The 25,239-nt window shown below is 39.7% G+C and overlaps 1 protein-coding gene across 1 annotated transcript in view; it reads right to left on the reverse strand.

Annotated features, from left to right (window-relative positions):
* Positions 1–3,589: 3,589 nt before the first annotated feature.
* Positions 3,590–25,239, reverse strand: part of USP24 (ubiquitin specific peptidase 24) — a 65,169-nt gene continuing 43,519 nt past the window's right edge. Inside the window, exons 41-67 of the mRNA XM_082483401.1 lie at positions 24,281–24,425; positions 23,711–23,830; positions 23,344–23,469; positions 23,074–23,172; positions 22,780–22,862; positions 22,410–22,551; positions 21,872–21,991; positions 21,265–21,485; positions 20,708–20,832; positions 19,898–20,039; positions 19,397–19,547; positions 17,964–18,059; positions 16,831–16,934; positions 16,293–16,406; positions 15,431–15,527; positions 13,798–13,914; positions 13,078–13,170; positions 12,627–12,729; positions 11,362–11,483; positions 10,729–10,842; positions 10,385–10,450; positions 10,047–10,113; positions 7,842–7,920; positions 7,158–7,233; positions 6,032–6,118; positions 5,616–5,726; positions 3,590–5,447 (exon numbers count right to left, since the gene is read on the reverse strand). Coding sequence (XP_082339527.1) covers positions 5,385–5,447; positions 5,616–5,726; positions 6,032–6,118; positions 7,158–7,233; positions 7,842–7,920; positions 10,047–10,113; positions 10,385–10,450; positions 10,729–10,842; positions 11,362–11,483; positions 12,627–12,729; positions 13,078–13,170; positions 13,798–13,914; positions 15,431–15,527; positions 16,293–16,406; positions 16,831–16,934; positions 17,964–18,059; positions 19,397–19,547; positions 19,898–20,039; positions 20,708–20,832; positions 21,265–21,485; positions 21,872–21,991; positions 22,410–22,551; positions 22,780–22,862; positions 23,074–23,172; positions 23,344–23,469; positions 23,711–23,830; positions 24,281–24,425 — 2,983 coding nt within the window. The 3' untranslated portion in view covers positions 3,590–5,384. The remainder of the gene's footprint in view (positions 5,448–5,615; positions 5,727–6,031; positions 6,119–7,157; positions 7,234–7,841; positions 7,921–10,046; positions 10,114–10,384; positions 10,451–10,728; positions 10,843–11,361; positions 11,484–12,626; positions 12,730–13,077; positions 13,171–13,797; positions 13,915–15,430; positions 15,528–16,292; positions 16,407–16,830; positions 16,935–17,963; positions 18,060–19,396; positions 19,548–19,897; positions 20,040–20,707; positions 20,833–21,264; positions 21,486–21,871; positions 21,992–22,409; positions 22,552–22,779; positions 22,863–23,073; positions 23,173–23,343; positions 23,470–23,710; positions 23,831–24,280; positions 24,426–25,239) is intronic.

Genomic DNA, 25,239 nt, shown 5'->3' on the forward strand with positions numbered 1-25,239 from the left:
CGTTTGTTCGTGTTGTCACCCAGCATATGACAAACCCACCACTTTTAAAAAAAAAAAATAATATTGTGGTGAGGATTGCTCTTTCCTGGCTAGTTGCTCATTAGATGTTAGCTAATGCCGCTTAGCACCTGGAAAATGATAGTTTAGACATTTTTGGATAGTTTTATAATTGCCTCTCTCAGCTAGGAGACTTCTTTACTTTTTAGTCAAGTGTAAGGGCTGTAGTTTAAACAGTCCGCTTGTTTAATTCGATTTTAATCTGCATTGCTACAGTCAGCTGCTGCTTTGTTAGTGTTTTTTTTGTTGTAAAGTTAAAGTTAATGATCTGCTGGTGGCATGCGTTGCTTTAACAGTTTCCCTTTCAGCTCTTCCAGAGACACACAGAACTGGCTGTAATTCCTTTTAAAAAAAAAAAAAATACGAAAGAAGAAAAAGCTTTCATAGTACCTTGGTTTTTACATTTGTACCTTAAATATTTATTTGGAATTTTATAAATAAACATTTTATAAATGTCTTTTTAAAATAAAATTCACAGACCAGTGTTCAGTAGGTACAATCCGTCATCTGCCTTTGTGTACATCCCCGCGGGGAACCGGTCTGGAAGGGGGAGCTGGCACCCGTCCAGCAGGGACGCTGCTCCCCCAAATGAGCTCTGCTTCGTTAGCGAGCCAGCCGCAGGGCTCGGATCCCTGCCTCGGGTGCGAGCTGCCCCTGTCCGGCCGCCGGCGTGCTCAGAGGTCGGGGCAGACAGCGCGGGCGCCCTCCCCTTGCCCGCAGCTGTCCTGAGCTCTGGGACTGGCGCAGAGGCCGGGGGCTGAGTCGTGTTGTCCCCACGCACTCGCAAGAGCAGAAGTTTGTTTTTAAAACAGTGGTGGAGGACAAGAGCTCCCAGTTACGGAAACAAAGCGGCACCCAGCTTCGGGGAACGTGCCCTTGTGCTTTTTGTCGCTGTTGCTAGTGACATTGGGCTTCACCCGATAAGCATCGAAGCCCCAGAAAGGAGATAAAGCAGAGATCCTCAGAGAGAGGCACAGCAGCAGAGGAAGGCTGAGGACTACCAGAAGCCACCAAAGCTGCCTCTCACTTTTTTTTGGGGGGGGTGATTATCTATTGTAGTACCAGGAGGCTGGTAATGTGTGTGGTGCTACCTGAGGACAAATGAAAAAACAAAGCTCGATAGTACAAGCACCATGTTAACCTGTCAAACTTTGTCTATTGTGGGTTGGTTATTTTTTCCCCCATCAAAAAGCCCTGTTACAGAGGTGTTACTCCAGCTTTAATTGGCAAGAGAAGACAGACCCAGTAGGAAGCACCACTCTGAAAGGTCTAAGCTATTTCTAACTTGTTACCTAAAGACGGCAGAAGCTCAGCCCAAGTCTAAACATGTAAATTACATAACGTGTATAATTACAGCCCCTAATTTTATCAGCTATAATCTGAATTTTGCACAAAGAGGGGGGGAAAGAAAGAAGGATGTTAGCCTAAGAGTTCCTGCATAGCTCTGACATAGCTGGTAATTTTTCAGCAGACTTACTAGGCTGTAACCTCGCAAAACACGCATCAGGTATTTCACCTCTGCTGCCTTCCCTGCCAGAGGGGAAGATCACAGAATCATAGAATGGTTTAGGTTGGAAGGGACCTTAAAGATCATCTAGTTCCAACCCTTCTGCCATGGGCAGGGACTTCTCCCACCAGCCCAGGTTGCTCCAAGCCCCGTCCAGCCTGGCCTTGAACACGTCCAGGGATGGGGCAGCCACAGCTTCTTTGGGCAACCCGTTCCAGTGCCTCACCATCCTCAGAGTTAAAAAATTCTTCCTAATGTCTATTCTAAACCTCCTCTCTTCCAGTTTGAAGCAATTCCCCCTTGTCCTATCAGTACATGCCTTTGCAAAAAGTCCTTCCCCAGCTCTCCTGTAGCACCTTTAGGTACTGGGAGGCTGCTATAAGGTCTCCCCAGAGCCTTGTCTTCTCCAGGCTGAACAACCCCAACCCTCTCAGCCTGTCCTCACAGCAGAGATGTTCATCTTTGTGGCCCTCCTCCGGGCCCACTTTAACAGGTTCACGTCTTTCCTATGTCAACATCCTGCTGCCTGCTCACCCGCCGGTTCCCAGCAGAAGGTGTGAGCACATTCCATGCACAGTAAGCCAAGACACAGCTTTCACGGCTTAGTTCAAGCATACATAAGCCTGGTGGAAGGAAACAATATTGAAAGAAGATTAGCCCTTGCTTAGTATCTTGTCTGTGGGTAGGCAGAAAAGCCTCTCTCATTCAGGAGAAAGCAGCGTTGATCCCAGGTACGCTGCAGACAGTCTCATCAGCACCTGGTTTGCGATACCCAGTCCGTGTGCCCAGGACTGGCACCACCCATGGACATCACAAGCTGGGTCATGCTTGAAATGTAAAAGTCTTTGTCCTTAGACTGGAGGACGAAGGCACCTGCCAGGAAGGCAAAGTCGGGAGGGCTCTAGGGTCTGTACCTCCTAGTTCCGCTTACGAAGGCAGCGGGCAGGTGAGTAGGGCAATACCAACGCCGTGGCACTGCTGCACGTCCAGCTCTCTGCACCTCGCACCAACAGAAAAGGCAGTATTAATTCAAGTCCAGATCACCTGCAAATCTTGCTATCTGACACACAAAAGCTGGTCTAATCCATGACTCCAAGCGTAGCCAGGGTAAATCGTTCTGCTAAGAAGGTCAGGAGAAAAAACTGCACACAGATACAAATCTGAGAGCGCAGCAGAACGTGCCACAGCGTAAGGATATACAGCGGCGCAGCTACAGGGGCCATTCAGCCGCTTTGATTTCCTCTGGACAGGAGCCAAAATGGCAATCAGGGCAACCTCTCAGAGCTTATCATCTGCAGGACTGGCCTAAGAAGTTTCAAGATAAGAAGATCAATAAAGACAACAGCATAGCAGCATATGCACAGTCTAAAGATTACACTAGTTTTCTGTGAAAGGAATAACTTTATTCCATTGACCAGGAATCCCAAGACTGTTCATCAAGACTGCCTATTTTTTCAGTGCCAAATGTCTACATATTAATCGGACAATATCTCCCCGAATGCTCACAGGCAGGCTGCGGCTGCTCTTCACCGAACATTTTGTAAGCTGTATAAAAACATTTTCATCCAAAAAGATTGGCAGTAAAAATTACAACATAGAAATGCATCACAATTTACACAAAAACTAGTTTTGTTGAACTCTATTTTCCAAAAAATAATCTTCAGCAGGTTGAAATGACAGCAGCTGGAAACAAAAATAAGTGACCAAGTATCATCTTATTGCAAATTATAACCATTGACTTTGTACAAGCGTGAGCAGAACCATGAAAAAGTTTGTATTGGTTTCAAGTATACAGTGGTGATGAGCCATCCTGATGCAATTCTCTTATCAATGCTTCTCTGGGCCTGCGGTAATCAAGGACGTTGTTTCCATAGGAAATAACAGGAACCTGAAGTGACAAGTGGTGCCAACCCATAAGAACATTACCGGCTTCTTCCATCACCATCACCGCTGTGTACTGACTTCTTGTGATGATTTCTGACCCATTAACAAAGTATTAGGGATGGGGGAAGAAAGAAGGGGGGGTATCTGTAAGAAATGGTTTATTCAAAATTAATTTAAAACATCACATTTAAAATGTCCCAGCACATTATCAGAAACATTTATAAAATGCTAACTCTGCCATGTGTCTATGAAGACATTGTTTGGAAAAGAAAAGTGAGAGATTCACTACAATGCCACCCTTACTTCTTTGCACACGCAATTTATGACAACGGCTCTCTTAACCCGCAATAAGTTATAAAGCTGTACAGCTGAAATCAGATCAGATGTTTACTTTTGACAGTGAAATGACTGGTTAATTTCAATATTAGTGCACAACAGTGAAAAGAGCTGTCTGCTGCTTCTTGTTTCGGCAACAGTATGTAAAAAGAAAAAAAAAAAAAGGCACTTTTTGGCTGGTTGTGCCTTTAACTTGGCAAATTTATCTATTCTGGAGGTACCCAGGCACTCCTTAAGATGTCCCCCATTTCTGTGCATGTTTGTTTACATAATTATTTTTTTTTTAAAGTAAGGCAGAATCCATAAATAAAGGCAAAAAGCAGTGCAGAAAATGTGACAAACGCAAAATGTACAAAAGATGAGTTAGTTGGCACAAAAGAAGCTAGTAGCCAGAGCCAGAAATCACTGAACTGCACTTGCCACGGAAAACAAAACTGTGCTCAAATCATCCCAAGTGGTTTCCAGTTGTTTATGAGCAAATCAAAAGAGCTGTGATATTTTAAACGTTGCCTGGTCAAGTGAAAATACAAAGCCAAATCATTCTTTCCCCGTGTTAAAACTGCTATAAAATCCGCACAACAGTGTCTCCAACTCACTCAAGGAGTTATTCATATACAACCAATACCAACTTTCTCAGTAATTTCAAAGCATAAGCAAGTGATTGCAGATCACATGATTGAGACTACATTTTATTCAATATGTCTCCAAAGGTTAAAAAAATGTAATGAGTAAAACTGCAACAGAATTCCATCTTAAAGTGCTTTTTTTTTCTTTTAAACTACTCATTAACTTTTTTTTTTTTCCAAGAAAATCCACCAACATCCTTTAATAATGAACACTTGCATACCTAGAGAACAAAGCTTTTCTTTTATTGCCCTTCCCAATTGTCTGTGGTTTTCAGAAGGGTACCAGAAAAGACGACCCATTGCAGAGCTCCTTGACCAAACCATTCTGTAAGGAATCGCTCTCCTTACAGAGCAATCTTGCTGATCCTTCTCATAACGAGCTTTACAAATTAGCAGGGAGACATATTAAATACAGAAGTCCTTATGTAAACCCATTCTTTAACTAATATTTTACAATGAAATGTAAGTCATCACACATCTTTACAGAAATTTGAATATTCCTATTCAATATTATCAGAAAGATTAAAAATTTGCCCTCCATACATAAGGGCAAGTCTGTTTGTTTTTTTTTTTTTTCTTTTTTTTTCCTGTATAAAAACCAAAAGAATTTTTTTGCAGCATCACAGAAAAGCAACAGTTTTACATTCACTCATTTAATGTTCACATAAAAATTCAACCACTAGCGTTTGTGTATTTGATAAAATCTTCTTGACAAACTGTTTTCGGTGTCTGGACTGTCATAAGCTACTGGAGGTGAAGCTGCAGTTTTCTAGAGCATTTATTGATCTGAAGCCTTCGTGGCTAAAAATGCTTTTAGCTTTCAGGGAAACAACCTCCTCCATCATGGACTCCGGTCCTATAAAGCCACTTCTCTTCCAGACTCTTCTAATGGCATAAGCAACGGGACTCCAGTTTCAGTAGGTACCAGGCATTAAATGTTTGAGTTGATCTGGTTTTGTGTTCATAGGTATCCTCTATGGGTCAACATCATCAAGGTCACTTTTAGGCTCACCAATCATCATAGGAGACTCTGAGCCCTTTCAATACACACAAGAGATGGGGAGAGAAAGATACAGCACGTTATTTTTGCAAGGGGCACAATTACTGTGTCTACATTCATTGATGGTTCTGACCCGAGCCCCAGCAACGAGGTGTCTAACAGAGCAATGCAACAGAAGATCAACATGCCCTTATATTCTTGTTACCTGCTGCAGATGTCTCTCTCCGTTCTCGTTGGCTGGACTACTTTCTGACCCATTACTGCTTCCAGACTGATCTTTCTCATTCAGCAAGGCTGTGGCGTAGGCCAGCGTGTCCTGAGTTGGAAACAATCCAAAAGAGTGTCAGGGGCCACGGTGATACCTTCATCTCATAATCATTTTTTTTTTTTTTTTAAAGCTGATTCTGAAACAATACAGCTGCTGTAGTGAGATAGTTGAGTCACCACAGGTAATTGCGAGGTACTGACTAACATCATTTAAGGGTTAGTTTTTTCAGGAAGAACCACAGGGTCCTTTCTCAATGAAGAATGGTCTTAAGTGCACTGGAAAATGCTAAAGTTGCCAAAAGCAAAAAAGGAAATAATACAAGTTTAACATCATCTCCCGAGACTGTGACATACCTGTGCTGAAATAGTGCGCTGGAAGGTTTTTGCTGTTGATGTTTCATTGGATACGTTACTCTGTGGAGCCCAGTAATGTTCAGACATCTGCATAAAAAGCCAAGAAAGCCACAAAATTACCATATGAGTTTTACATGCACAAAGCCTCATGCACTTGAGACAGGAGGTGAATTAATAAGTCTGGAGCAAGTTTCCTGAACCCTTTGGCAATGAGCTGGAGATCTGGGGCACAGACAAGTATGTACTTTTAATGCAGCCAGAACAGTCAGATTGACTATTGCCCCTCAGATGAAAACTAGCAACCGACTCCCTTTATTTGGTAACTGTACATATGTGCAAGTTACTGGATGCCAGCTGAAGAGTGGTGGATTCAGGGTTTACGTAAGCCAGTACAAAGCAAAAATGGGTACTGCAGGACTATCCAGACCCGTCAGTTCACTGTGTTTCAAGAGAAGAGATGCAACAAGTTGTGCCAGCTGCACTGCAAGCATCCCACTAATTCTGCTTCCAGTATTCAGTACAGTACTGGTTTACGCATCTGACATCTGCCTGGCAGCAGCTGCCGGGACAGGAAGGCAGCCTGGAGCTGGGATACTGTTGTGTTGTACGCGTAGTGCTGGGAGACCAAGATTTGCCGTTTGACTCCAGGCAAACTTGGGCCAATTCTGCTGAGCTTCAAGTTTCTAAAGTGTCCTCGAGTATTTATTAAAGATCTGTTGGCTAACCTACGCTAAGGGAGGGAAGAACAAAAAATACATGTGTGGGAGGAAAAAGCCGTATCTGTCAACAGCTATGTTTTGTGCAAAGCTGCAGCGATTCTGCAAGGAATGCACTCATTTACGCGTTCCCTTGCATCGACACGCAGGCAATGGAAAATTGTTTTTTTAGAAAAGGGAAACCTGCATAAATGCAGTGGCACTGAAAGCTTCCCACATGGCAAGGAATAATAATTGTTACGACCATTCACACTTTGTTTTATTCACTGTACATACATCTATGCCCGAAACATGTGGGGGCCTCCTGAAGTTCTTGTATGCATCAGAAATTCGTAAATTCGCATCAGAAATTTCGTAATTCTCACTGTAAACAAAGTAGCAGTCTTTCTGTAAAGTTACAGCCAAACTACCTTTTTCTGTAGCCACTGCACAGCCCAACTCCAGTGGTGGGAATTCTCCTTGAAATAATCTTTCGCAGTAGGGCACCTTGGAAATTGAAACTACATTAATTAGTCATGAACAAGGCATTCTGGCAAACTTAAAAAAAAAAAAAAATAATCCAAAGACTTCTTGTTTTGTGCTGCTGCCCTCTGTATGCACTGTTATTATTGCAAACTCTGACCTAAAAGGTACAGCCCTGTTATTAACTGAATTAGCCAGAGCAATAATGCCTAGTAAAGTTTACATGAAGTAGTCTACTACACAGATTCACATATGTCAGAGCTATGCTTTATCAGGACATATGCCAAGTTCCAAACAAAGAGAATTTATGAATCATAATATTTAAAAAATCTGGGACAGTTTCCTTACACTTATCTTGGTCTTAATGCTAGGCTCCTGCTCTACAGAACGTAGCTGACCTTTGCCTTTATATAAGCAGCAATTATCAGCTTTTATATGAAATCCATCTCAGGTACTTATCAGTAAAGATTTCGCATCGTACAGAAGTGTGTAGTATCAAGACCTTTGATCACCACTTATATCACAGTAACAAAAGATAAAGCTGATCAAAAATAGAAAGAGTTGCAGCCTAAATAGTCATGGAGGAGGCTCAGGTAGGGATGAGGTTCAATTTTGAAAACCATATTACTCACTTCTGAGCCAAAGTAACAAGGAACTTGACACACTGGTAACAACGGCTGCTGTCCACATGGTTGCTGTGGTGCATCAAGGCTGTGGGGAGGAATACGTGGATTAAAAAACACAATTCAGATTTCTGTGTACCAGCCAGTCCAAAAACATAACAAAGATGAAGCTAAAATTTTAACTTAGGTGGTGGGAATTATTTCTACAGATGTTGGCATGAGTATTTGTGTAAACACACTGCTGTACTGCTGGCAGTTTTGAGTACTTCCACAACTCTATTGGATTAAAAATAGATCAAAGTGAAAATGCAGTAATTCTTTCAAATGCGGCACCTGAATTTTAAAGAGTTTTCTCCTAATGCATTTGTTCTTCCCCTATAATCCATTCTATGTCAGATAATCGCTATGGTTACATTTATCTGAAGGAAAAAATATTTGTTTGAAAGCGCTATAAATGGACCAGATCACCGGCTTCCACCTGGATCAAAACTTGCAAAGCTAGAAGAACATTTAGAGCTTCTTCACACAAACAAACATAGCAAAATTCAACAACTCTGAATCTCTTCTATGGGAGACTTAGGCAAAACCCCAGGCCATTTCTACTGGGAAGTTTTCTACACTGTGAATTTCCACTTCCTGTAACAAAACTCTTTGACTGAGGAGAAGCACAAAGATTTCCATGGAGCTGCCACAATCAGATTTGCTACTCAAAAGCTGCTCTGTCCCTGGAAGTCAGTGAAGAACACCTCTAAAGTAGGCAATCAATTGCTAGGGAACTGCAAATTGCCAGTTTTTTCTACCATGAAAGCAAAGCAGATGATTAAAATTACAGCACTGGTGTAGTGCAAATTATGCACAAACATCCTGTTGGGGACCACAGAAAACTATTTTTTTGCTGATTACCTTTCTTGGAGTAAAACTAGCCAATGCGACTGACAGGACAGTCCACATGCAGAGAGACTGGATGCTGTTCAGTGCTGTTGCAAGGGAACTCCAAGGTAAAACTACAACCTTTGCTCCCAAAACTCACAGCAGTTCTTGTAAAATATGTATGATTTAATAACATTACACAAAAAGCCTTCAACATAAAGATCCAATTGAATAATTGCACCTTTCCTCTGTAAAGAAGGTCACGTATTGCTCAAGTTACAGAACTGGATCGGTCCAAGTGGGACCAATTTGTTCAGAAATAAAATAAACACTTAGCTATTCTCTTACACTGTTGCATATTATCTTCTCTATCAGTCATACATGGAAACTACTAAACAGAAGAGCACTGAAGATATGAGAGAAGAATAAAGCTAAATACTCCTTCTCACTAAAACAGAATCCAAAATAACTTCAGGTGAAAGCCACAATCTGAGGCAGCTCCTCATCCAAACAGCTATGAAAGAGACACCTAAGCTGCACTAACTCATCAGAGATGCTCTTTGAGCACCATGTGGCTACCCCACATTTCTCTTGCACACAAAGCATCTTCTCCTGATTCACACGAAGTAAGCTCTCTTCACTTCTGGGACTTTTCTGTTGCTTTTGAATGCTTTAGTAACTCCACTTTGGTGAAGTTTCTGTATCAAATGGAGAGACAACACTTTGTATGAGCAGCAACCTGCTCATACAGGGAGCCACCTGTCAGATTACGAGGCTATCCTGCAGTTAGTAGTATTAGCATCCTTCCACGCTGAAGCAGTTTCATTTTATGGTAATGAGGACGCTGGCAAAACACAAAGATTGGCAATTTCTTGAGATACGTAGGGGATAAAAATTAATTTTTAAGGTTACAGAATTCATAGAGCTACTCTGTTATATTTATCCAAGGTACTTTTATTTCCCCCTCACATTATGTATACACTCTGATCTGCTTATTTCAAAAAGTTGCTCTCTTGCCAGCCTCTTTGTTAAGGTCCCTTAAGGTCATTTTTTAAGTACGTAAATACCACTCTTCTCTGGGTTCACTGACTGCTGTTGTTGGAGATAATTAATTTTTCCCAGTTAAATTCCTTTCCAGTTTGCTGTTACCATCATATTCTAATGCTTATTTTGGATTTTCTTAGAGCATTTTGTGGGGTGGTGGTTGCTAAATCAAATAGCATCCCCTTGTTTTCCCTGAGAAGTAAAACAGTTTAGAAGGATTAGAAACTAGGAGATGATATGAACCATCAACAACATAAGGGTCAGCAGGAGACAGGAGCGTTCACCCACTGGCTTACTTGCCTATTAATCCATTTTCAGTTTCAAAGGCAAATTTGATGCGCTCTACTTGTAATGGGTCTTCAATAACCTGTTAGTAAAGAAGATCATCAATATAAGTAAGCTGTGATACCTGTATCTATTCTACAAAATGGTTTTAATCATCTTAACATGAAAAACAAGTAACACTTCTAAAGTTTCATATAGCACCCTATTATCAAGACGGCCATTTAAAAAGTAATAAAAACTCCAAACTGAAAGATTAAAAGATATGTGGATGTTGAAAACTACCAGTGCAGTCCTGACTCTTTTCATTATGCATCGATACAAAAATCTATCCTAAGTCTTTACCCTTCACCTACCAGTATCTCATGGAGTAACTGGAATATGTTTTTCAGTTCGTGAGGTGGAGCAGTTTCTAGCTGAGTCTGCATGTAAGAAATATAAAGTTACTTAGATAGTAAAATATGCTGATGGTGCAAAGAATTACAAGACAGCTTTAGAGACTTTTGAAAATTTGTTGTTTTAAACAGTAAAAGCTTAAAAAAAAAAACCACCCCAAAGCCACCAACCGCCGCCCTCCAAATCCAATGAACTGTACTGATTGTTCTGCAGACCCCTGAGCCATTGTAACCCATAAGACACCATATGACCAAAGCACAGGAGAAACACTTAGGCAAAAAACTTATCTTGATTATCTCCATACCTTGATGAAGTGTAGCACAGTAAAGGAAAAGTGCTCATTACAAAAGCAGCAGTACACCACCATCTCAATGAGAACCGACAGAGATCCAGTGAGCTCTCGTAATGCGTACATCACCTAATGGAAAGGTGCAAACAGTTTCAGACACAGCCATATGATTATTTCTAAGCGATAGATCAAGTTTATTATAGAATAGTCTTTTCCAGGGAGGGTGCTGGTTTTCCTCCCAGCACGGCCGAGTGAGGCGAACTCCCTGCCCCCACAGCACTCCATCCAGCTCCTGCTGCCCACCTCCAAGGGTCTGCTCAAGCATGATCCATTAAGTCAAAGCAATTCAAGTTAGTGCCTCCCGCTGACATACGGTAACTGACCGCATGGGCACATACAAAATGTGTTCGGCTGTCTTTGCTAATTTCATAAACTCTCTAACCAGACCCCTAAGTCTAGAGATACACTGGAAAATAAAAAGGTGTCAAGAAGAAATGAAAGCTGCCTTCTTGTTTAGGCACAAAATAATAACCACATACTCCTTGGCTGGCTGCTTTTTAATATGCAGTGTTTTTCATGTAAGAACACTTCAAAGAAATAACATCAGCAGCTTGTTGGTTCAAGCAGGGCAAAATTTAGAACCGATACCTCCATTAAGTAAGGTTTTCCCTCAGACAGGAATAACAAGGCTTCCACTTCTTCATGGAGCGTCAAAAGTGGACCTGAAGCGGCGATGCTTAGAGGTGGACGCTGCTTAAAGAGACCAGGAGCTATAATAGCAAATACAAAAACAATCCACTAATAAATCAGATTGTTCTACACACCTTTAAGACACTGCTACTCATTTGGCACCGTGCCATCTCTACTGACATTCATCTCAACTAGCTCACAGCTCGAACGGTACCACTCCAAGTAACAATCTCTTGCACACCAAAGTGTCTTTTACATCAATGACAACATAGGGAAACAAACTGCAAGAAGATCAAAGCAAAACATTTGTATTTACTACCACTACTTTGAGCTTTAGTTTCACTCCCAATCACTGTTGCACGTTCATTACATTCAGAACATTTATCATCCTTCTTTTACTTTATGTTTTTTGACTGCTTCCTACTCCAGAAACTTTTAACTCTAGACAGAAATCAAGTTATTTTTTTTTACAAAGACAACTTTAAATTCCTTCTTCAGGAAACTTGATATTTTAACTCATTCCTTTATCATCTTTATTTCAAAGAATCATAGAATACCAGGTTGTAAAGGACCTCAAGGGTCACTTGGTCCAACCTTTCTTGGCAAAAGCACAGTCTAGACAAGATGGCCCAGCACCCCATCCAGCCAAATCCCAAACTGTTCAATGTTGGGGAACCCACCGCTTCCCTGGGGAGATTTTTCCAATGGCTGATTCTTCTCAGTGTGACAAATTTTCCTTTGTATCCAATGGGAATCTCCCCAGGAATAACCTGTACTCATTACCCCTCATTGGATCTCTGTCTATTGTAAGAAATACCTAGGAGAGTATTTCACTGCTTGTTATTCAGTAGCTCTGTCTACTCCCCTTCAGATTAGCAAAAGGCATAACAAACCTAAGCAAAATACAGCCTGTTAAGCTGCAAATCTGTCCCAGCCAACAACAACACAGCTCAATTTACATGAGGAAAGAAAGACCTTGTAGGCATATGGAGGAGGGTGCAAGGCATAATAATGCTAATATCAAGATTCCTGCCCCCCCCCCCCCGCCTGTAATACTATGTTTACCACACAGAGCCTCTCAGTTCATTTACAGAAAAATAAAGAGGAATCAAACATATGCCTTAAATTCAAAGTGACTGTATTTTTCCTCACTGATATTAAGTTACTCCCAGTCAAAGTAACTGAAACGCAAAGCCACCAAAATATAAAAATGCAATTCTTACCAACATTTCTTTGTGAGGAGACATCAGAGTGCAAAACAAGTAGTGCTACAGTATTGTGAAGGTACCCAAACTCACGTGCTTGTGCTGAGCTCCACCTGCGATTCTGTTTGAGCCAAAAGGAGAGAAATAATTAACCTTTGATTGGTTGATTTAGTCAACTTCTGCTAAGTCAAAACAAAGCAATGTCCTTAACAGTCCACCTCCATGTTCTAATACTTTGAAGTTGGTGAAAATTTTTTTATTATCGAAAGCATGATGCTCACTTCTGCCAACACAGCTATTTTCACGTTAACTACATATAGGTAGACTAAAACTTGCATGAAGTTTACAGAATAATCTAAGGAGTAGCCTTATACTAATACATGAAAAGTATTTATCCATAATTTAAACATTGTAAAAACACGGGGATGGACAAACTAAAGCACAAGAACACATGCTATGCAAGGTTTACCTGATTACTCTGCCGGTTGGGGCCAAGGAGAAAGTTGATCATGTGCCTCAAAGCAGAGTGTCTGAGAAGAAGACTGCTAGCCCTTATACCCTGCTGTTTAGACAACAGTAAAAAGTTACATTCCTGCACAGGTAAAAAATGAATGCTCTAGAAAACAAAAGTAACATACGTAGGCTAAACACTGCATTTCCTACTGTAAAAGAAAAAGTCACACAAATCAACAAGCTACACTTCTAAAACCTGTCTCATTAGAGCACATTATGTAAACCAGACCAGAATCAGCATTGCAGAATAAGCGTCATGTAAAAAAACAAAACAAAAAAAGAACAGGGGAACAGAGAGAAACCATACTGGGGTGAACAGCCCAGTCCAGTCAGTTATTTTGTTTCCTACAGGACAAAAATCCTGAACACTGATTTTTTTGTTTTGTTTTTAAATACCAACAGCCAAAAACACCCTCCCAAAACAGAAACCCAACATTCAGACTTTGGAAATGACATCTTCAATAGGTATACTTTACTTGCATGTTTTTGTGTGATTTTATCCTATTCCAGTGTTCAAAGTCATTTACTTTTCAAAAACAGGAAAAAAAAGAATAGTCTAATAAAAACTCTGGAAGAGTTTCACTGGGCTGCTTAAACCTCCAATGCGTATGGATGATTAGCTGTTCTACTATTGTCCTTTAAAATTAAATAACATGAAAAAATAATGGTTTCTTACCTTCTGTACAAAGTTGTTGAATAGCAAAAAGTACTGAGCACAGTTTTTACAGTTTTCAGGTACATCTTTATCCAGTAGAGCTAGTAGCACCTCCAATAATTGATGTAGACTTTTTAACTGTGAAAACAATTAATTTGAATTTGAACAGTCACCTACTGCTTAAAAACAAATGAGTTTCACATATCACAGTTAAGGCACGGTTAACAAAATCACATGTATGGTCAGATATGCTTGCTGTGATGAATACGAACAGCTAACAGGATTGCAGCCTTCCCGTTTTCAACTCTCCTGAATGAATGCTGCACATATTAAACAGGAAAGTAACGAAAGCATTGGCATGTAAGTTCCTTGCTTAAAGAGGTGGAACTCAGCAGTTACGCAAGTTTGCAATATTTTTAAAGCAATTCAAATTACTCCTCAGAGTGAACTGCTGTGCAAACGTTCCAGTCATTACAGTAATGCAAACCAAACCAGATTAGAAGAAGTAAACTGTCACTTGAGGTCTCAGCGTACTATCACACTCAACTATGCAAAAAGCAGTGGTAGCAGTTATTTGGCAAAGCACACTAGAGGTATACGCACTGGTATATAATCTATTACATCTCAGTTAACGGATAGAAACTAACAGTCAAGAAGAAGAAATCCAAAACTATCAAGCTGTATTGTAAATATTCATCTCCCTTACTACTGTACTCAGCTCATAGGACCTCATAGCAATCTTCCCCAAAAGCTCTAAATAAGATAAACTTTCTTAACAGAAGCCTATACAACTGTAGTGCCTTCCGTCTATGACACTGGATGGAAAGAAATACAAACCCCATAAACTGGACAGGAAAAACAAAAGTCTATTTAATCAAATATTAAAATCTGAATTATAAAAAAATATTATTTCAGACTAAACAAGACTTAGACATTTAAGTGTTCAAGCTCCCACTGACAACTTACAAAAATACGCCAGAACACAGATAACACTTCTGTCTAAGTTCTCTTAATACAAATTAATACAAATGATTTGGTGCAGGTATCCCAAGGGAAATAAGCGAGTGTCAGACATTTTACAAACGACTCCTTTTCACAGATTTCCTGCTGGGTTTTCCTACAATATTAAGATCGGTCAAATGTAACAGAGCTGCACTTCCTGAACTTACTCGCCAAGATTTTCTAACAGAAAATGAAACCTTTGAACAATAACCATAGCTATGGTCTCTCTCTAGAACAAGATAACTCAGTTACTACTGCTACAGGCTTCTCAGTAAGGAAGGAGAATCAGTTAAAAATTAAGCTGATTTCTGGAATGTCTCAGTTACAGAAAAAGAGAATAAATCTTAAGAAAACACTGTTTCCAAACTATTAAAAGAATACGTGCTGTCAGTTTATACGTCAAGCTGATATCAGGCAGAATTGTTTATAACTAACACTTTGAACTTAAATTCTGAGAATTACAGAGCGTGTTACCTCCTAGGGTAAGGACAGACAAGCATTAATCTATTCAAGAAATGAAAAGCGACAAGCATAATCAAGACAAGAGCCTTTCCCCTTGTCATTTACAAATCACACAGCATTGTCTGCAAACACAACAAGAGCCATCAGGGTAGAGACAACCAACAGGATCATGGGATGGGGTGACACTAACCTTCTCCTGATAAAGCAAGGCACTGTCAAGGGTTTTTTCAAGAATAGTGGCTACAGCAACTCGCACCTCTCTTACGCTGCATTCCAGGAGGAAAGTTCTGGAAGATAAAAGGCGAAGCTGCAAAGAGAACTGGAATCAACGTGTACACACAGTTACTATGATTAAGTGTGGTGGTTATTATTTTAGAAAGGGTAACAGTCCGGATACTTCTTGTATTGCACTTCTGTGGATAAGCTTTAACTTATTTTCCTGCACTCCTGCTTGTCACTAGAAAGGCCTATAACACTACTTTATGTTTATTCATTCAAATAACAAAAGAGCTAAAACTAAAAGCTGTCATAGGATCCTGTATTTCAATACAACTTCAAAGATAAAATTTTATTTACATTGACACATGTCTAACTTTGTCAGTTCTTCAAGAATTTGCCTTGGGTGTTTTTAAAAAAAACATTATCTGATCTTGAGCTTGCTGAGAAAAATTCTTTCCAGTTTATCTGTGATCTTTGTCAGGTAAGTATCTATCTTACCCCAAACACTTTGACCATGTTCTCCTTTCCCACCACTTGCAGGAGTGACCAGGCAAACTTAAGCACATTCCAGTGCACTCCACTGAATTAAACATCCACATCCTCCTCCACGTACACTGCACTATTTTATTAGATTTTCAGAATTACTCAGAAAGCTGCACAGTCAGAGAAAACACTAGAAATAAAAACTTAAGTGAATGTCTAGAGTGTCTGTTTAAAGAATGTGCACACTCAACTCTTCAGGAATACATCAGTATAGGCCAGATCATGTTACTAGGAAGCTTTATCCATCCATGAAACACAAAAAACCCTAAGACAAAATCACCAGTACTTACTTTACAAGCTCCCGGCCCTCTGGCCCGACGAAATACCCAACTAACCACTGACAAGCATCAATGCTTTTGGAGAGCAGTGCATCTATGGTGGCAATCCATTCTTCTGTATCAGCCCTTTAACAAAACAGGGACAACTGTTGGTAATGAAAGCGAAAAACCACCTCCAAAACCTAAGCCATGTTTCTTGTTTGCCAAATAGAGAGAATTTTGACTAAGTGAACATACATTAGATGGCTTAAGACAAAAACACTTACAGAACTATTTTGAAACAACCTATTGTCATTAAATCCATTGAAGCCTTTCCATGCCCAAACCACTACCACCAAAACGATGGACAGCTGGGAGAGGCAGTAAACCGGCAGGTTTTACATGACTCTCCTTCCTCAGATTTCTTTACAATGGGATTCCAATGCAAACCAGATGTATATTGCTACTCTTGTGAACGTCTATGCTACTGATAGTATTTCAAGGTGCTGTAGGTATGACAAGCGCAGAAACCTCAAAATGTGTTGTTACAGCACCCAGAACAAGGCCTCACCTGAGTTTCTTCTTGGTTCGGAGATAGGTTTGGAAGAGGAATTGGACTGCCAGCTGTAAGCTCACCTTTGCCATGCATGGATAATAAGGATGCTTTACCTTAGTCTGAAAGAAATGTCAAATTTACTTCACAGTATCACAGTATCACAGTATGCTAGGGATTGGAAGGGACCTCAAAAGATCATCTAGTCCAATCCCCCTGTCGGAGCAGGAACACCTAGATGAGGTTGCACAGGAAGGCGTCCAGGCGAGTTTTGAATGTCTCCAGAGAAGGAGACTCCACAACCTCCCTGGGCAGCCTGTGCCAGTGCTCTGTCACCCTCACTGAGAAGAAGTTTCTTCTCAAATTTAAGTGGAACCTCTTGTGTTCCAGCTTGAATCCATTACCCCTTGTCCTATCACTGGTCGCTACTGAGAAGAGCCTGGCTCCATCCTCATGACATTCCCCCTTTATATATCTATAAACGCTAATAAGATCACCATAAACGCTAATAAGATCACCAAAGCTCACTTCAGAGCAGAAGTATGCCTGTAGCATATATGCTGTCTCTTAAATACATCAACATGTTCTATTCAAGTAATTTACTTCATTTGGAAAAAAATAAAACATTTTTCTGTGTTAAAAACAGTCTTCAGTGCCAATTATGCTAGTTAACGAATGCGCTAAAACAGGAACAAACTTGCTGTAAGGCCCGCTAGATCTGTGGATTTAATAAATTTAATAAATTCTGGTTTGTTTATTACTCCATTTAGAAAAACTTAATTAGTAAACTGTATTTCCAATGAAAGACTACTGACTTTGAGGTGACTAATACCAGCTTTTGGATCTTCCATACAGAGAGGAATTTCTGTCCCTTTAGAGCTCAGTTTGCATTATTAAAAAAGGTGTGTGTTATTTCAGAAATTTTACTATGGCACAACGATGTTTCTCCCACTACTCGAACAGCAGCTTTGAGTCAGATGTTATCAGTTGGAGTCAGCTTTGAGACAGTTGTTATCAGTGTGAAAAATTATTGGAGACAATCAACGTCAACCCTTCCCTTTCAGTTTTGCTGGTTGTGACATAAATAGCTTCTGTGGCCCTTTCTACCCAACATATTCCAAATACTCTTAAGATTAAATCTAGGTACTTACAGCATTCAGTGAAGCTAATGACAGAACAAAACTGAAGTAGTCACTACTGTACACATCTCTGTTCTTCATAAATTTCAAGTTTTCATCTCTCACCATCTGTAAAAGTAAAAGAAGGCAAAAAATTAACATGTTGTCAAAGTACATTTCTCTAACTAAAATTGCATCTTTTATGTAAATATGTGTGGTGTTTAAAAACCAGTGTCAAACCTATTTTGCTAATGCTCTGCATCACTACTTCAGCAGAGGGAAAAATACATACAGGAGATTTAGAAGGTTTGTATAAACTAGTGACTTTCTTCCAAGGATATTACAAAACGCAAGACAACAGATGACAGACTTAATCATTTGCCCACTAAGGGAAAAGAAAAAGGAAGAAGTTGCTAGCAAGTTCTAATTTTCGCTTGTTTTTAATAAAAAAGCCAAGAGAACATCCTTTGAACCTGAAAGGCTTGCTTAGCAAATTTACATGTACAGAGCAAGGAGCCATGGTATAATTACAAGCTGCAGCCACAATAATGTACTTAAATGCCAAGTCCCTCTTTTTACAAATGAGATTTTGCTGAAAGACTCTCACTAAATTCGAGCCAAGTTCTGTTCATTGTAATAATACAACTCTGGACACAAGAAGGCCTAAAGTGACTATGAATGCCCTAACACAGCTCATGCAGAGGGCCATACATAGCTCGCACAGTTTATTCTGTGTATGTGACATAGGCTCTCATGCACATGTGCAGATCAGCAGGAAGGTGTGTGCTCAGAAGTGTTCATACGCAAGACTGGTAAGATATATATCCTCTCCTGTATGGAGGACCAGAGCTGCAGGGCTGCAGACTGAGAGCTGCCCGAAGAGAAAGGTAACTGATATCCAGGTTCTACCACCCTCTCACTGCTCTGCCAATGCCATCACACCTCCATTTTCAGTCCTGACTTGCAAAGTTGCCTTCAATATCCTTGTTTTCCCATTTGAGAACATATTCAGTATTACATAAGCTAAGAGACACGAACAGAATTGAAGCTGGGTTTGGTTTCTCTTCTCCCCTTTTTACATTCTTGTGAACTCAAGAACTAGAGGATGACTGTAATTTGCCATCTTCTCCATTCTTCCTCGTGTTCTTCAAATGAAGCACCTTCTCTGCTTTCATCTCTCCCTGCTTGCATGCTGACTGCTGCCGTTATCTCATGTTTGACTAACTTGCCTGCAGTTTCTTCAAAGCAAAGAATGATGGGTCCGTTTTGTGAGAAGGGACAGCAAAACTTACAATAATATACCACTGAGCAGCTTGTTAATAACTTTATGTCAGAATCCTGAATTATCTTCTAGCTTTGCATTCAAGAAGGGAATTGCTTCATGGCCACCTTCAAAGGTGTTCCTCTTACTGTGTGCTTAAGTTTCCTGTGAGTAGGATTTAGTTGCCACTTTCGGAGTGCTCTACCTGATATATCCGCACAGGCATTTTCTCTACAAAAAGTCCCTTTTTTTCTCCCTTTCGAACCAGCTTGGTCAGGATGGAGAGGCGGTCACTGTTTGGCCTGTGAGGTCGGGGTGATGACTGGGGTGAAATTTCTGGTGAAGATGGAGCAGATCTGAAATATATACAAGCTCAAGGTGAGCGATGAAATCCTACAACAATTCTACAGGTCAAGTTTAAAATATCAGCACAGCCAGTATAGTCTTAAGAAAAATTTAGATGACAGTCTACATACTTCTTGTAAGTCAGCTTCATCTTCTTACTGCAATAGTGACAGCAGTATGGAAGAGGAAATTACAAAAGCAATAAAAAATATTCATTAAGCAGCTTAAAAAAAAACAAACCAAAACAACAGAAGGGTCAGTATATTCCTTTGTCAAACAGGAATTATTAATTTCTTAGTTCTGGAGATAGGGTCTAGATATCAATGTAAGAGAAAGCTTTACAGATCCAAGAGGAACTTACAACGAGAGGTCCTCAGCTTCTTGACGCACAACACTCACTCGACTTTTCTTTGGTAAGACTGGAGAGTTCTGATCAGACACTCTCTGGTAAAACAGCATATAGGCATTCCAGTAGCGCCGACGCACATCAGGGTAAGGGTTAGCTGAGGGGAGAAAAGGCATTCAATGAAGGCCTTTGAAGGTCTAGTACCTTTTTCCTTCCTACAGGGAAGTGAAACTGGGTGTGCAAGTAATACATGCCGTGGCAGTATGAAGTTATTTGTCAGATCAAAACCTCAGCCAATATTAGTTATTAGCCAATAACGAAAACCCAAATTATAAAATATCTTTGCAAAAGGCATATGTACTTTAAAAAGATAATTATCAGTATTATGAAACAAGTGCATATTGGTGGAAATGTATTTGGAACTAATTCCTTAAAGCGTTGAAAAGTTTAACTATATGATGCCACACCATTTTCTATGCACAGTCATTTCCACTAGCCTAAAATAAGGCCTGGTTTGTGGGTTTTGTGGTTTTTTTTTGTTTTGTTTTTTTTATTAAACTATTTTAACAAGGTGCCATTTTACTTTTGAATCTACTCTGCCACTAAGTCTACAGAGCACTGAACAGTGAATAAGGTTCAATCAATATTAGGCCGTATACAAGCTGTTATGTCCTTCAGTAAAGAGAAGACTTTAGGAAAAAAAATGCTGTTGAATGATTATTAGACCAAGTCACTCAAAATAGATGCAATGGACTGAGTTCTACCTCTACTGAGAACCAGTACGAAACATAAAGCTAATATAAATCAATCAGTACTTCTGCTTACATTGATCATAGACTTTAGGTCTATACTCTCCACCAAAACATTCATATTCCAAGGTTTCATCAGTTAAATCAAATTCTTCGACAACGGTGTCATTAAATTTATACCACTTTCCTTTTCCACACCCCCTGTGATCAAAACAGAACAGAAACACAATGGAAAGTTACTTAATTGTCTCATAAAAAACCAAACCACCCTGAATACCCTAAAAATGACAATCCTGAACTCACATTTGTTTTGACAGGAAATAGAAAGCTTAGTTCAATTAATGTCAAAGGTACATTTTAAAAGAATAAGCTTGATTAAAAATATGAGAAACACATCACCTGCAACTAAGTGTCACAGGAAGCCCTCAAACTGCAATACAAGGTATGTAAGAATTCCTGAGACTTTTTTAATAAGGCATCCCATGTTATTGTGCTATCGTCTTGACACCCACAATGTTAGGCATTAAGAAAGAGTGCTTCCAATAGAGCTCCGAATGGCTCACTATACCTTCCCAAAACAAACAGTCTTTAGACTGCTCTCAAATCCACCACGCAAATCCTCTCATCCGTTACCTCCTGTCCTTTATAAAGGAGTAGTAGTGCCCTGCATGTGCCTGGCCACTGTGAACAATCACACCAACAAGCTCATAGTTTTCTGTAGGGGCAACTTTCTTCCTCGGGGAGCCTCCGCCTCCTTGATCTGTGTTTCTGCCATTGTCCCCCACTTCTGAGGATGAGTCCTGGCGAGCCATTCCTGACACAGTGTAAGGTTCCATGTTCAGCATCCAGGGAAACTGTTTGAAGAGATATCTGAGATTAACTGAGTGATACAATTAGTGTAATTTTATGAGAATTATATTAATACTTCCCACATTGGGAACATCAAAGGAAAACATGGTACTTTAAGATTTTATTCTTATGAGACAGAAGTTAAATAAAATGTCTTTACAAAGGTTTTTGCTCTTGCTTTCTGAAAGGACCCTGAGAGCGTTGCAGACAAGGAAAACTCTAAGGAAAAAAAAAATATTTTCTGTAGTGTGATCACATTGTAAATGTACCATGTACTCAAAATCCCCGTATCAAAATGTGGGGAAAAGAAGAATGAATAGGAAGAGTGAGAGTCTACTCCACTAAGCAGTGGGGTGGGGGGTGGGGGTGCCATACAGAAAAGTTTTCTTACCCTTATTTGTTCATCATATTTAATAGAACGTCCGCTCTCCCAGTCAAAGCCAAATCTCATCAGGTGAATCACCAAAAGGCTAGGTAACACCTTAATGCACGTGCGCTTCACAGTAGTTCTCTTAAAAAGGAAAAAAATACCACCTCTATCTATATACCTCAAGCATTCTGTAGGATTATTCTACAGATGCACAATTCCAACCATCTCGAACTGATGTACAATACAGCCACTAGAGGCAGGATGACTATAATATGTACAGATAGGGTACTATTACAGATATTACAGAGTTTGTGTAGTGGGCTGCTACGTTACAGAACACTTTGCCACCCTGCCATCCCTCTAGGTGCTCAGCCTACAATACGAGTTACAGGGAACAAAGAATGCTATCTGCATGGATTTATGCATTTAACCTTTTGATTATATCTTCAACACAGAAAGTGTTAAGCAGTACCTAAGCGTGGCTTCTATGACCATGTAATGCTTAAGAAAATATCAAGCTACATCTGAATCTTCTTTCACATACATTAAGAATTAATACCTTTTCTTTGCACTTTTCACAGTAGTATGCATTGCTTCCTTCCAGAACTTCTCCTCTAACAAACTGATCCAATGATATTTCCAGACTTTGACATGACGTCACACCTAGGTTGAGAGCCATGAAGGCTTCCTCACGCTCATACCTAAATTCAAGAAGAAAAATAGTCAAGGCATTGACAGAGTAGAATCTATCCAACTTGCATTAACAAGACATACGCTTAGGAAGAATACTGCATTTACCCCATAGATATCAACAGTTGCGATACTCACAAAGGCATATATGTCTACTTTCTTGTATTATTTTGACCTACATATTTTAATAGTTATGGGAGCACGTAACTTGGTAACTATTGCACTAAATTTAACATTACCTGTGCGGACAGTCCTTGCAGATCTTCTGATCAGAGAAGATTCCTTGAAAAGTATTCTTAAATATTTGGTCTCTTCCTATTTTCTGTTGGAGGTGTAAAGTTAGGCATAAGTTGGATATATTGCAGAGTGAAAGACCACAAAAACAACAGGAACTTTAAAATTCTGAATACTATGAAGATTATAAAATAAGCCAAGTGGCTCTCTGCCTTCTTTTCTGAAGAACAAAGGAGAGAGAGAGAAAAGGTACCAAGGAGATCAATATAAACAAGGAAAGAAATCCTTGAGGTTTTTACCTTGAGATACTCATCCATTTGATCTATAAGACTGGTGAAGAACTCATAAGCATCTTGTTGCTCTCTAACATAGAGTTCCTTGTTCCACATCTTGAAAATCTATATGAAGTATAAATATACATAGAAAAGGTGGTTGTTCCATATACATATCACTAAAGAACGCAATTTTTTAAAGAAAGTTGTTATTTTTACATGTTTCGACTTTCTGAAGTAGAAATTACTTTATCTCTAGAAATTCTGCAATGAGAAAAGGAAAAAAAAAAGTAATACCTTCCAAAAGTTCTCAGGTACATAATACTGTAGTTTGCTTTCCATCAAATGACCAAAAAGAGACTGAACTTGATAGAACACATTGTCATCTGGATTGTCTGTATCATCATCAATGGAAAGCAAGGCCTGGAAGGAAACAAATAACCTTATAAAATTGGTTCTTGGCAAAATGATTACTGTACGTTGTCACTACACACAGCACAACAACTTATATATTTATCATGTCTATAAATTTATGCATACACATGTACATACACAGTTTTATTTTTATTTAAACAATTCATTTACAAATGGTGCTAAGGTGAACTTGCAGTTCAGGTGACAGTAATTCCAAAAAGACTACTTCGCTGGATGTTGAACCAATTACCTCCGGGAGACCAGGCTGCATATACAGCTGCTGGAAGACGGCATTCATGTAACAAGTAGCACCACCGTTTTTCAGTCCCACAAATCCTGAAATGGAGCGACTATCCACTGGTGGAAGATACTAGAATGACAAACATTTTTTGTACCAGTAAGTTATAAAAAGCATAAGACTCCAACAACATACTATAGCTTTTATAATCACCTTTATATCAGCTGTTAAGAGCAATTTATTCGAAACCCAGGAATATAAATTCTGAAAGATCGCAAAAGGGCTATACTTGGTCATTTATATATATAGCACTTTGCACAAAACTGTTAAACATGGCCTAAAATGTATTTAAATAAAACTTGATATTTAGGAAATACTTCTTTCTTATCCAGATAATAACTGAGAAAGACTCGCTGGAGTATTTGCTTCTGAGGAAGATCAAATGGGTCTGCATTTACCCTTATCTGCTTTTTGTCATTTTAAATCGAAGACCATGGAAATTTAACGAACGGAGCAGTTAAGCAGATCATATGCAGTACTCCAAACCACGCTAATACAAATCAAAAAAGGCTGCTTACTTACATCAAACTCCTTGGTAAGTGCAGGGTCACACTGGTGATGCATAGAAAGTAGCTCTTTTGTAATAAGCTGGAGATTGGAAGGTGAGCTATCAGCTAGCATTACTAACACTTCATAAGCAGCTAATCGGCTATCTGCTGTACTGCACCTAAAAAGAAAACCACATTTGAGATCTATTTTGTAGATGACTCAATTATTTCTAATTCCAGAAAGCCATATTACTCAGAACAAGTAACAATTAATGTTCAAAAGGAACACTTTAAATGATAAAACACTCCTGAGAGACTGCAGAATGCTTTTTTTTCTTGGAAAGGAAAGAATCAGAAGAGCAGCACCAGAAACACTCCTTTAAAAAGGCCTCCCTTACTGACACAGAGACACCTGTTGTTAACATTCTGTAACAAGGAAAATTAGGTGCCCTAAAAAGAAGACACAGAATTGGTTGTATGTCTGAGGACAAACAGACAGATAAACTCTATCACTGTAACACTGGTGGAGACATAATGACTTCTTTGTAGGGAGATAAGCTTTGAAAGAGCCAGACCAGATAACTTACTTGCTACAAGAGATGACCTTAGACCTAAACTGTGCTAGACCAGTACAAACCACTTAACTCTTTTCAGTGCATCAAACACACTAGCCCTTTCTTCTAAAGGCCAAAGAAAAGGCTCTATTTACTTTAAGCAAACAAAAGAGCACGTTTGAGCTGAACTACAATGGAGGAAAGCTGGAGCAAAACACTAAGGTGTAGCAAGTCCCATTCAATTCAGGGATTGCTAAATGCTCCACTGGAACTTTCCTCAGGGTTTGTGGAAAGGCAGTGCAGATATGCCTGATTCAACTCTAACACCAACTAGTTAGTGTAATGTAAGCAATCTGGCTGCAGAAGCACAAAGCTCCACATGAGCTAATTTACCCACCCCTTCAGATATTGTATGGCAATAACAGAAGGCAGGTGTGAC

The sequence above is a fragment of the Vanellus vanellus genome, assembly GCF_965231255.1.
Source record: "Vanellus vanellus genome assembly, chromosome: 5".
NCBI lineage: Eukaryota > Metazoa > Chordata > Aves > Charadriiformes > Charadriidae > Vanellus > Vanellus vanellus.